The 12,709-nt window shown below is 39.4% G+C and overlaps 1 protein-coding gene across 1 annotated transcript in view; it reads left to right on the top strand.

Annotated features, from left to right (window-relative positions):
* Positions 1 to 12,709, top strand: part of BARD1 (BRCA1 associated RING domain 1) — a 45,655-nt gene that overhangs the window by 21,194 nt on the left and 11,752 nt on the right. The window contains exons 5-8 of the mRNA XM_086465615.1: positions 370 to 450; positions 1,144 to 1,316; positions 10,075 to 10,183; positions 11,708 to 11,843. Of these exons, the coding sequence (XP_086321741.1) occupies positions 370 to 450; positions 1,144 to 1,316; positions 10,075 to 10,183; positions 11,708 to 11,843 (499 nt within the window). The remainder of the gene's footprint in view (positions 1 to 369; positions 451 to 1,143; positions 1,317 to 10,074; positions 10,184 to 11,707; positions 11,844 to 12,709) is intronic.

Below are 12,709 nucleotides of genomic sequence, written 5' to 3'. Positions count from 1 at the left end.
TTGAAAAAAATCTAGTCTGAAGGACAAGGAGTTTCTGAATAGATGATCTTGGTTTTAATCCTTGCAGTTGACTCTAGTGGACAGATTGCAATCAGTAAAAACGTGTTCATTCTGAGTTAAGTCTGTTACATGCATAGTTTTAATATAAAAATATCTATTTGTGTAAAACGTGTAGGTGCTTCTAAATGAACAGCAATGATAAACTGTAGTCTCCAAACCAGTTGAGTTTTTGTTATCCTGACAATATGTAAATGGCATACTTGTATCGTTACATTTTTATTGCAGATAAATTTATAATTATCCATCGATTAAATTTTTCTTGTCTCTGTATCTTCTTCATTACTTTTTAATAATTTTTTTCCAATGTAGGGTGACTTAGCAGCCGTTGAACAGCTGCTGAAAAATGGGGCAGATCCCAATGTCAAAGATAATGCTGGCTGGACACCACTGGTAAGTATTGAGTACTTTTTTTTTCTTGTCATTTGTCTTCTGATCAGATTTTATTTTGTCCCTCCTTTCCTCTCCTGTATTTTAGTTCTCTTTACATGCATTAGGTGGCAATGAATTATGTAAAGTGAAGAAATCATGATAAAGAGCTTATTAGCAACTACTGACCTGCCCAAATCCAACTCTCCTTCGCTGGGGCAGGGCATGCCAAGAAATCTATCAGGCTCTGATTCTGCAAATGTAGAAAATATAACTATGATAGCTAGAACATTATCAATTGCAGACAATGTGTATATTTTGAGTTCTCAGTGGTTTTTTACCATATTGGAATGGTAAATGAAAATTCAATGAAGTTGAATGAAAAAATTGCTCACTTGAATTACAGAAAATAAATAAAAGGTTCTTTTCAACCATGACTTCTTCCTCTCCTGAAGAATATTCTTCACGAGTCTGTAATCTGGGAGGCTTTGTTCCCTGTAGTCTAATTTGCACACAATTGGCCCTTGTTCAGTACTTCTCTGTGCTTTCCATTAGTACCAAGTTCCAAGGCTAATTCATATCAGGAATTTAATGCAGTATCCTCACATTGTCTTCCCCGACCATCTATTGAGGTGTTTGAAAATGAAACTGGTGTGGCAGAAGTCCTTTCTCTGAATTCTTTCATTTGAGTTTCCTCTCATGAATTTACCCAACTAGCATGAGGCATGTAATCATGGGCACAAAGAAGTGGTGGAGCTGTTGCTACAATACAAAGCGTTAGTGAATACTACGGGGTACCAGAACGACTCGCCGCTTCATGATGCTGCCAGGAATGGGCATGTGAGCATTGTTGAGCTGCTGCTTTTCCATGGCGCCTCCTGTGATGCAGTGTAAGTAGATGTGGAATGTTATTTTAGCTGTGACATTAGCTACAGCTGCAACTTCCAGGGTATATGTTGAATAAATATGAAGCAAAGCTAATAATGTGATTTATTTGAAGTGAGGGGGTGGATATTAAACATATGCTGTGCTATACTTACTTCACCCTTTTCCAGGTAGGTGTTTGCTTTCCATTTTGCTTTGTCCTAAGCTTTTTCTGAGGATATCTGAGTCATAGGTAGCTGAAGTATTGGAGGCTACTAGGGCAGTAACAAAAAATGCTTATCCTATTCTTACACTTTCCTGTTGGCATGTTACAGCTACTGTCAGATCTGAGATACTGAGCTAGATGAGGTGATGCTGAGCTACAGCTGTGTTTTTTGTCTCTTTTACTACAGCAGTTGCTAGCAGAAGGTGTTTCAGTCCAATCTCTTCTACCTTCACAAATGATATAGACACAGGCTGAGATTTGGGGAGTGGTGGTTTTTTTATTTTTTCCATTCTGGATGAAAGCACTAATCCTTGGTATACTTTTTAATTGAAAAAGAGTCTTAGAAATATTTCCATTTGGATCTTCCGTACAGTTACGCCTCCTGAAGCTTTTGGCATTTGTGTATAGGGGTGTTAAAGAATCTGTTAGTCTATGAATAACCCTGCAAGCTATTAGTGTCTCAGACACTAAATGTGATTTTTAGGTGGTGTAGTATTGCTGTTGTGCTAGGGCTTGTGTGTATAAAATTTGAGTCCAATGCATGTTGTCAATAGGTGTGTATATAGTAACAGGGTAGGATGAAGTCTTGCATGACATAAATTTCCTTGCCAGCTGCATAAAGAAGCATAAACAAGTTCAGCTTAATCACTGCAGCTCTCAGTATTTGCTCTTGAAGCTTACAGAATTAAGGTAACCTGTGGAAAGACACAGGGATTTCAAAAGAAGTCCTAATCTTGAATGTACTGGAGTTTAGAAAGATTAAAAACAAAAACAAAAAAACCACACACAAAAAAACCACCAAACCCACAAAACTTCTTAGCATGAAAAAGTAAAAAAGATCATTTGTTCATCTTCGCTTTGTTCTTGAACAACAAAGACCAGCACATTACACCTTGAAAAGCTGACAGCTTCAGAAACTAATTTTCAAGCCACTTGAATATCAGGAACTTGTTGTGTGACACTTATCACTTGTCTATCTGGTATTTGAAAGCGTAGCACAGGCAACAGCTTTGATGCAAGGTTTTGACAGGACTTAAGCACCGGAAGATTTACACAGAGTCTCCAAATGCCAACAGTGAACTCTTCAGCCTTAAGTCTCTGCCACATGTGTTCACACAAACTGGGATGAAGATGAACCTCTTTCAGCTCATTCTGCATGAGCAAACATGACTTTCTATTGAAATAGAAGCTTTTTATTTGTGGAATGAAAGATATGTGAACCTTAAGCTCTGGCTTAGCTTTTCACTGAGTACAGATAATGCTCAGTTGTGTATTAAAACAGCGTGATGTAAGTTATAGAATCATTCAGGTTGGAAAAGACCTTTGAGATCATAGGGTCCAACCATCAACCCTGCTCTGCCAAGTACACCCCTAAACCATATCTCCAAGCACCACATGTAAATGACCTTTAAACACATGAAGGGTTGGTGACTCAACCACCTCCCTGGGCAGCCTCTCTACAGTGTCCTCTCAGGTAGGTGTAGAGAGCAATAAGGTCTCCCCTCAGCCTCCTTTTCTTAAGACTAAATAGCCCCAGTTCCCTCAGCTGCTCTTGAAAAGCCTAGAGAGTAAGTCTTATAACCAGCTTTGTTGCCCATCTCTGCACTCTCTCCAGCACCTCAATGTCTTTCTTGTGTTCAGTTTTGGGCACCTCAATACAGTACTCAAGGTGTGGCCTCACCAATGCTGAGTACAGGGGCAGAATCACCTCCCTACTCCTGCTGGCCACACTATTCCTAATACAGGCCAGGATGCCATTGGCTTTTTTTGGCCACCTGGGCACACTGCTGGCTCATATTCAGATGCTTGTCACCCAGCACTCCCAGGTCCTCTTCTACTGGGCAGCTTTCCAGCCACTGTTCCCCGAGCCTGTAGTGCTGCATGGAGTTGTGGCCCAAGTGCAGGACCCAGCGCTCTGCCTTGTTGAAGCTCACACAGTTGGCCTCGGCCCATTGATCCAGCCTGTCCAAGTCCCTCTGTAGAGCTTCCCTACTCTCAAGCAGATCAACACTCCCACCTAGATTGATGTCGTCTACAAACTTACTGAGGGTGTGTTCTGTCCCTTTGTCAAGATCATTGATAAATGTTAAACAGAAGTGGCCCTAGTACTGACACCTGCAGAATACCACTTGTGACCAATTATGTCACAACTCTGCAACTAACTACCTCTTGCAGTACCTCTAAGTATCAAAAATGGCTTCTATCCCACTTCTAAGGATGCACTGCTCTTGACATAATCTCCAGGGTACTTGGAATCTCTAGTGTGTGGTGTGCTAGTAAATATATATACATTTTTTTCCGTAAAATCTTTCTGGGAACAAATTTAGCCGCCTTTAATCTTTGTTTCATTTGTCTGGCAAAAAGAACCACAGGTGTTTTGACAAAAGTCCAGTCCTGTGTGTCCACTCTGGAAAAACTGAGGCTTCCAAATCTTCTGTAGGCTCTCTGTTTCTGGCTGAAATGCTACTGTGCATGTTACTGTTGCATTGATGGAAAGATTTGGTTCGTGTTGGCTTTTATTCTCCCTGTTTTTACAGAGAGTATTAGAGAAAAGGATGTACAAGCAAAGTGTTCAGACTTGAATAGTAAGACTTTACTGACCTGTTCCAAACCCTACAAAGAAACAACAGAAACAAGAACTTCATGTCTGAGACTTCTGAGAATCTGCCTTGTGCCTCCTTCCCTTCCTTCCTGTGCCCTGCTAGCTTCCAGCAATGAATTGTGCTATGATCTTCCCATGGATCATGACTTTGTAAATCTTACAGGGTTTTTCCTGCCACTGCTTCTGGTAGTTGTAGTCCTAATTAAGCAGTGCCTGGATTTGTCTAGGTAAGTGGATTTGAATCTGCTTTAATGTAGAAGGTTTAAATACTTTTTTTCTAGTGGGTGCAGGCACCCTTATAATGAAATCACATCTGACAAGAAGCTTGCTTTTCTTTGGTGACACTTTTCCTAGATCCCTGAGATCTGCAGACCACAGTTTTAAAAACAGGAGGTGAGAACAGAGCGATCACTTAAGATGGTGCAATTACAGTTCTTGTCAGTGTAACTAGTTATAATTGGCCTTTTTGTACTTAATGCAGGATCTGCTCACCTTCACATTATTACTTCAGTATCTTTAAAGTAGAAATTGAGTAGTGATAGTTTATTTTCTTTAGGAATATACCTGAGGAGTGCCTTAACTGTAGAGGTATGCAGAGTGTGAGCGAAGACTATACCAAACCAATTTTGCCAGACTGATAAATTTGTCTAATTATAGTTTGCATTTTTTTCTTTAAGTATGAAACTTTTCCTAGTCCATTTGTGGGCTCTTCAGGCTCTCAATGAACCAACATTCAGCCCAGGAGAGTGTCACCTTTATCCTAGCATATTAGAGTGATTCTTCATTACCCCATGGGGGGCAGGGAGGAAGGTTTGATTAGTTCACTGTGGTTACTTAAAGTCTTTTCTTTTAGCTAAGACAAGTAAAACGTGAACATAAATGTATTCAAATATTATGTGGGACTCTATGAAATAGATAGCATGAAACTTCCCAAAAGTGACTGATGTCTTCCTGCTGTTTTGACCATAGAATTAACTCAGTTTTGTGTCTTAATGTCTCTTGTGTGTTGGAGAGTTAATCTACTGGAATAAAAACAGAGCTTGTGTTGAATAGCCTGCTTAGAGCAGTAGTTTTGAAATTTAGTATGATACTCAATTGTACAAGATGAAACATTTTTTAAAGATGTGCAATATTTACTGACTGCAGGCCCAAAGGCAGGTAAGATCCACTGGTCTGTGGAGGGATGTAAGATATATCTAGGAGCAAATACAGCTGCTTTCTAAGGGTCCTCAATTCATGAGGCACAGAGATATTGGCATAACCCTAGCCATCAGGCAGCTGAGAACTCTCGGTTTCAGATTTAGATCAACAGGTTCACAGACCCAAGTACATCTCACTCCAAGTCTTTCAAGCTATTTTTCTCCTTGCATGTTAATACATAGTGCATTAAGAAGTATGTGAGATGAAACAGCTGCATATCTTTTGGACCAAGTGAACACAGATGAGAACTAGCTCTTTTGCCAGAAAGCGATCCTGGGATTTCAGTATTCTTTAGCAAAATTTTTTTGGGGGGAAATCTGTGAGGTTTAATAGTTGTGGCGCTTCATTTGCCATTGGAAGCTTTCACTGACTGAGAAAGATACAAACTACAAATGAAAAATATTATACGGACCAGTGAACCTATTAATTGTGCTGCTGGTGTAGTTATTTTTAAGGTGATCTCCTACACATAGCTAATTTTTATTTTTACAGCTTTTTTTATGTGCTTACTCTTGAATTCTGTCTTTTTTCCTTGCTTCACAACAAGCCAAGTGATTTGAAAAATTAGATCTGTGCATTTGTAATTTCTCAGTACTTCCTAAATGCTTTCACTCAAATGGGCTATCTTGCCAATTCTTCACATGCAGTAAATTAAGCACTAGTAAAAATTGGTGTGTTGCCCTGGTTTGGTGGGTTTTTTTAGGTGTTAGCTGTCTTTGAGTAGTTGTGAGTCTGATTCTGAGCAAGCTTATGGGAATGCTTAGGGATAGACCATGGTCCTCAATTATGAATGGCATAGGGGTAAAAACTATTATAACCTGCAGTTAATTCCAGGAGGCGTTGGACCATGACACTGACATAATGTTGTCTGCTTTTTTAAGTCAAGATAGTGCAGGGCTTCTCTGTCGAAGTGCAAGACAGTATGCTCAACTTCCTGCTGACAGCAAGTTAGTTAAAACCCTGGCCCTGTTTGGATATCTAAGACTGTGTTTCTGGCTACACAGATTAAACTTTTCCTTCTGTCGGGTTCAAAAAATTTCTGCTTGCCACACTCTTGGAATATGGGTGCTGACTGCAGAGCCCCAGACTGGTCAGATTTCCATGTGGGATTTAGTGGTTACAGTACTGCGCTGGGACCTGGTGGTGGGACTTCCATTCAATACTGAACTCTTTTTGTGAGGCAGGGGTAAAACTTGGTTTATGCTCAGCTGTGGAACAGCAAATAACTTCTGGTGTCAAAGTGGAGCAGCTTAAAACTCCTGATTACGTATATTACGTTACCTGATTACGTATATTACGTTACCTGATTACGTATATTACGTTACCTGATTACGTATATTACGTTACCTGATTACGTATATTACGTTACCTGATTACGTATATTACGTTACATATACATTATATAGTCATCATTTGCTTGTATCAATAGCTGTGAAAGTTTGTGGCTTCTAAAGAATTGACAGGGGGGTGTCTCCCTATTTATCTTCTCTTCTCTGGTTGCCTGTTTCCTGCAAGTTTAATGAAACATTTAGAAGGTAGCTGTTAAGTTTCTTTTTGACTACAGCAGTAACCTCTGTCTTTGTACCTAAGACTTCAGCAATGTTGCACCATAAACTGAATCCCACTTCTAAAGCTTTTCATAAGAAGTTCTTTGATCTGTCAGTCCTTAAGGTATCATCTGTCATCTCACGTAAAGTCATACTCAGCAGATTACGTTGAGTTGCTCTTCTGTTGGGCTCATCTTTGTTCTCAGCACAGACATCCTACTCTTTGGTTGGAATTTGTTCTAGCTGTAAGAGCCCTTTGCTGGCTATTCAGTACCTTGATGACTGACTAATAGGAGACTGCTTGCATCAAAGGATACATCTGACTCTTGAATGTTTAAAACAACTTGCAAAAAGCCCACTTGCATTCTGGTAGAAAGAAGTATGCCTTAGAGACCTGGCATTCTAGTTTAAGCACCAGAGACACTTATTTGTCTCTTGTAGGAACAATTGTGTCTGTCTTCCCTCTGAGTGTGGAACTTGTCCTATTAAGCAGTCATGTGCACCAGGCCCATTCTCAACAAGTCCAGACCTGTAGTAGGAGCACACATACATATTATTGATATTTCTAAAAATGCTGTGTTTGTGTGTTTAGGGTGGACCTAATGTGCATGTCTCAGTCTTTGCAAACTGGATCAAAATTAATTTTTTACTCAAAACAAGGTAGAAGATTTCTCTTGTTCAGCTTGGCTGAATAAAGACAGATTTGAGCACGCATTTTTGCCAAAAGCTTGTTTTCCCCATTACTGTGCCTTACTGGTGTTCTTGTGGCTGCATAGATCTGATCTTCGTTAAGGTTAAAAATAGTATACATTCCAAATATATTGGAAACAGTTCCTCAGGTAACTGCTCTGATAATTGTATCAGCCCAACAGAGACCTGGGCAAAGTCTCATTCTGATCAAAGTGATTATTTACTTTTTGGATGGTTAGAGGGTGCCTAACTAAAAAGAAAAAATCTGGTTTTCATCCTTTTTTCTTTTTTTTAAAAGATGTGTAAATTAAAACAATACTATACTCAAAATCTGTTGTCTGGATATGTTCCTTAGATTTATTTTATAAACCCACTTGTCCTGTTTCAGCTACTTTTTTCCTGACTCTCCTTAAGCTCAATGAGCTGCTTTGTTGCAAATATTTGAAACCCTTAAACCCATCCCTTGAGCTGGTGTTCCTTTTTTCAGACCTCAGCTCCCAAGTTTGTCATGTTTTACTTTAACCGTGCCACCTTAACGTCCTGTGAATAGCTATTAAATTCTTCAATGCTGAATTATGATGGGATAGCATTTTGCAACATGCTGGTAAGAAGCAACTGAAATGTTAGAAATAGAGAGGAAGAAAATAACGTGAATACAGAGGGGGTAGCTGGAGCTGTTATTTGTCCAGTTTAACTGGCAAAAAATCTTCTGTATTTAACTGTAGCGGCTTATATATTTATCTATGATAAATATTCATGAGTTTTTTCCAACACCCTATGATCTTACTGTGACTTGGGGGCAGGAGAGAGACACTCCCAAACCTCTGCTACTGACATACAGTGATTTCCTTCCCCTGCTTAGTTCACAGTAAAAGGCCAGCCATCTAGTCTACAGGTGATTTTAGTGTATGTGCTAATTCTTTTATTCCCCCTGTCCCACCCCTCCAGATGCATTGTTCAAAGGAACTGTCCTGCAGCGGTTTGAGATGAATATGGCCTTTATTTGAAGAAAGGGCAAGAGCTACCCTGATGATGCATGATAAAACGGGAACAGCATGACAATATTTAATGGGCTGCAACTCTCAGAACTGGGCTGAGATTTAACCAATTATCTTTTAGTCTGCAGAATTTGTATTATGCTAGCTCTTTGCTCATTAGCAACACAAATAGCTTGAGACTGGTAATATTGTCAAATACTATTGCAGAATCTTCTGTGGGGGATTTTTGTGGATTGTTGTTTTCCCAAGAGGCTGTGTTAGTGAGCAGTGCTCAGTCAGGAGCATAGAAAGGTGCTAAGGTCAGATGTATCTTTCAGCTTTGCACTGGCCAAAGCCCCCCAGTTAAGTCAGAAGACTTAATGAGTTGTGCCTCTCTTTGGGCTGGATTGGGTTATGGCCTTATGTGGACTTCCCTATAAACCTTCCTAGATTTCTACTCTGCACAGGAACGTGTGGCTAACTAAGACAGCACTTTGAAGATGCAGCAGTTTTTTGACCTCTTTAAATGTTTCATTGTCTGATGACTAAGCTTGCTGGATTTCAGATACTGAGTCAAGGCTTTGTTCTTGGTGTTAGGCTTCACCTTCATAACGAGCTCTTACTATGCCTTTTGAGAGCCAGAGCTACATGAGGTGGAGGGAAGAGGATCAGCTGGAATAGCCATTATTCTCGCAAAGGGCAAAGCAAGCAGAATGTTTCCCAAGAGTAGTTGCAGAGGATCGTATTTGTTAATGGCAATTATACCTATTCTGTGGTTTCAAGCTTTCCTCCCCTCACTACTGTCCTGTAGCTGCAAGGTTGTGTGCAGAAGAGAGAAGCCATGGCTGTGCTTTGTGTTGTGTTTATGGCAAATCATATCTGTCTGAGTAATGGTAAAAGAATGGGGGAGGCATTGAAGCATATCTAGTAACTATGAGGTACCACACAGGTGGATGGTGTTCAACAAAATTGGCAAACCAAGTAAAATCTGAATGAATTGGCTGCAATGTGTTCTGTGGAACAGCACACTGAGGGAAAATGAGATGCATACTCAAATTTTGGAAGTGGGAGGGAGTCACAGTTCCCAAGTAGGAAGCAATAGCTTTTCCCATAAAAGCATAACCACATCAAGCTTCAGTGTTTAACACTGTATGTAGAATCTTTTAGTATGTCTGTTGTGACAAATGGGTAAGCCAAAAATATATTTCTTGCTTATATGACTGCAATGAAAGATAAAAGCTGAAATTTCTGGATCTTGTGAATGATATCAAAGTGCATCTTGAAACAGTTTAACACGGACTGTGGTTTATTTAACTGAACATACTGCTCTGAACATCCCTTACTCCTCAGCTGAATGTAGCAGCTTGTAATTCAGTATCCATCTGTCTTGGATGCAATTCTTACTTGAAGCTTTGTGGTTTTTAGCTGAAATTACATATTAATAAGAAAGTCGGAGGGAAAGCTACCCAGCTAATGTGCCCAGTTAGTTAAGAATCAAATCACATTTTATTTACTTAAACCCATCTGTGCTTGTTTTGCCAGTAATATATTTGGTCTGCGGCCTGTGGACTATGCAGAAAGTGAAAAGATGAAGTCTGTGCTAATGTTGTCAGTGAAGAATCAATCACTTTCACTTAACCAACCCTCTGAGGTAAGTGTGTGTGGTTTCTTTTTGTTCTGTTTTGCTTTTTAAAAAAAAAATGAATTAATCCTGTAAGTATTGAAGGCTTGGACCTAGCTGCAGTACATCACCTGCCTTTACAGGGAGTTTTAAAATAAGCTGGGAAACTAACTTGGAGAATATTTCTAGAATGTATATGGGACACATACAAACTATGATGTTCTGTATTATAGCTTTATCTGAGAAAATAAAGGATGTTTCTTGTAATGTGTCTTTATTATGGGAGAATGAATGCTGTGTTATTCTTGAAGTATCATTTATTGAACTTTGCTATTGTTTTTTTCTGCATATTTAAATTTGTTATACTTGCCAAAATGACTGAAAGCAGCATCAGTCTCTGTCCAGGTGCTTTTTGTGTGCCTTTAAAAGGCTATCCATTATTATTCGTTGTCCAACAATGAAGATATCAGCTCAGCAGCTGAAAACAGCTTTTGGAAGATTGGGTGTGTTTTGGTTTTGCTTTTCCCTACTTCTTGCCAAAGATTTCTTGAGACTCGTGACCAAAATCAAATTATTCAGATTTACCAAGTTACTGCATTATGAAAAGCTTTGTGCTTCCTAATGAATGATGATTAAATTGACCTGGCTGATACAAGCAGTCCTAGTCCAGGGTATACAGCCTGTTATGATCCTTCCTCATTGAGGTGATAAGGTAGCCATTGACCAAAAGTAAACTGTTGCAGCTAAATCAGCAAGGATAAGACTTTTCCTCCCACCTGTAGCAATGTAAGATGCAGCTTTTCTGTCACAAGCAAAGCACTCAGTATTTGCATTTGCTTTGGGATGAGTGTGTGTGCTGATGAGTGGTTACCCTCTCATATGGGTGACTCCATCCAAAGCCTGAGGCTTTAGGGTATCTGGGTCTCAAAGGGACATCTCTAGTATGGAATCTGGGAGTACTTAATGAAGACCTGGGAACTGAAGTATCACATCCTTGTCAGCATAAAACTGGAGCAAGTAACTGATTTCTTTCCATTAGTAGTAGCCGCATAAAAACCCTTGAGCATTCATTATTTGGGGGCAATGTATTAGGGACTTTTTAGTAAAAGGAAAGGCAGGTGTTAATTATATAGGTTACTCAACATGTTGATAGTGTATCTGTGGATAATACTTCACTAAAAGTAGGAGGTTTTACTACTTCTTTGGGAAATTCTATTGTGTCCTTCAAGACTGCAGTCAGCCAGGCTGTTTATATAATGTTCAACCAGCAATATGTATGCACACCAGTGTCTTAAAAAAAAAAGGCAAGGGAATAGAAACAGACACACAAGCTCTTTTGGTACCTTGCATAAGCTAAATTAAGTAAATGTCAAACTTTTTTCCTGTGGAGCTGGTTTGTAATCTAGAGATTTATTTATGGACCCAATCCACTAAGCTTGCCACTAATTGTTTTTCAAAATGCTTATTCTCATTAAATAAAGTTGTCAAACAAGTTATTTGCTTTCTTTATGTTCCCAAATATTCAACTTACTGTGGGATTTTCTGTTCATACAGGCCCTGAGCCCCAGCCAGCCAAGAGATGGACCTCTTGGTATACTGGGGAGCAGTCTTAGTTCAGAGCAACAGGAATTGCTGAACAAACTGACAACAGTTCTGAAGGCTCAAAGGTGTACTGAATTTAACAGTAGAGGTATGTAGTCTTGTTGAAATCTCTCTGACCGAGTATAAGTAACTACAGTTCTGCACTTGATCCTTTAAGATACTAGCTGCAGCAGGCTTTTTATCGTTCCTAATAAGTGGATTTTGTGGAATCCCCGAATTATACCTGTAGTAGAATGACGATTTGTTGTTGCACATAAATGCATACAAAGCCTGCCAGGTCACTGAGGCAGGAGACTTTTTGGGGAGCCACAGTTTGACAGTATATTGTCTGTTGTTTAAAATCCCTGAGTCCTCCTCAAAGACCTGTTTTTACACTACATTTACCAATTTCAATGTGTCTGCTCATATGAGACATTCCTCTTCCAGAAGTGAGACTTAAGCAGATGGTGACTTTAGAAAGAGCATGTTATTGACTAAAGTTGACAAATTTCATCTCATGTGCTACCTTTCTTCAAATTTTGTTCATCGTTAAGATGATGGAGCCAAATTATGGGGCTTGGGTTTTTTAATTCCCTTTTGAGGAGGGGAACATTGTTTTAATCCCTCCTGTTAGTTTTTATTTGGACTGCTGCTTTTCCTGGTTGTGAAAGAAATGCTACTTTTCCACTACCATCTTTCACACCATGAGTACTACTCCAGAATTGTGAGCTGAGTTCTGCAAGGTTTGTGTTAAAGCAGTGAGATCCCATAGTAAGATTCTTGTCAGCGTTAAATTTAACTTTAAAAAGATTGAAAAAAAAATGCCGCTATCCTATCAACTGGAGCCTTCTCTGAAGATTTAAGTGTTAGCTCGGAACTACAAAAACATCATTTCACTTTTCCACAGCAAGTATATGTTGAAACCCACAAAACTTCTAATAGCCCTTCTACTTACTCATATCTTAGTCTCAAGAA

Source organism: Leptosomus discolor, chromosome 5, assembly GCF_034619465.1.
Source record: "Leptosomus discolor isolate bLepDis1 chromosome 5, bLepDis1.hap2, whole genome shotgun sequence".
Classification (NCBI taxonomy): domain Eukaryota; kingdom Metazoa; phylum Chordata; class Aves; order Leptosomiformes; family Leptosomidae; genus Leptosomus; species Leptosomus discolor.
The sequence above is the reverse complement of the archived record's forward strand: the minus strand, read 5'-3'. Positions and strand labels throughout refer to the sequence as shown.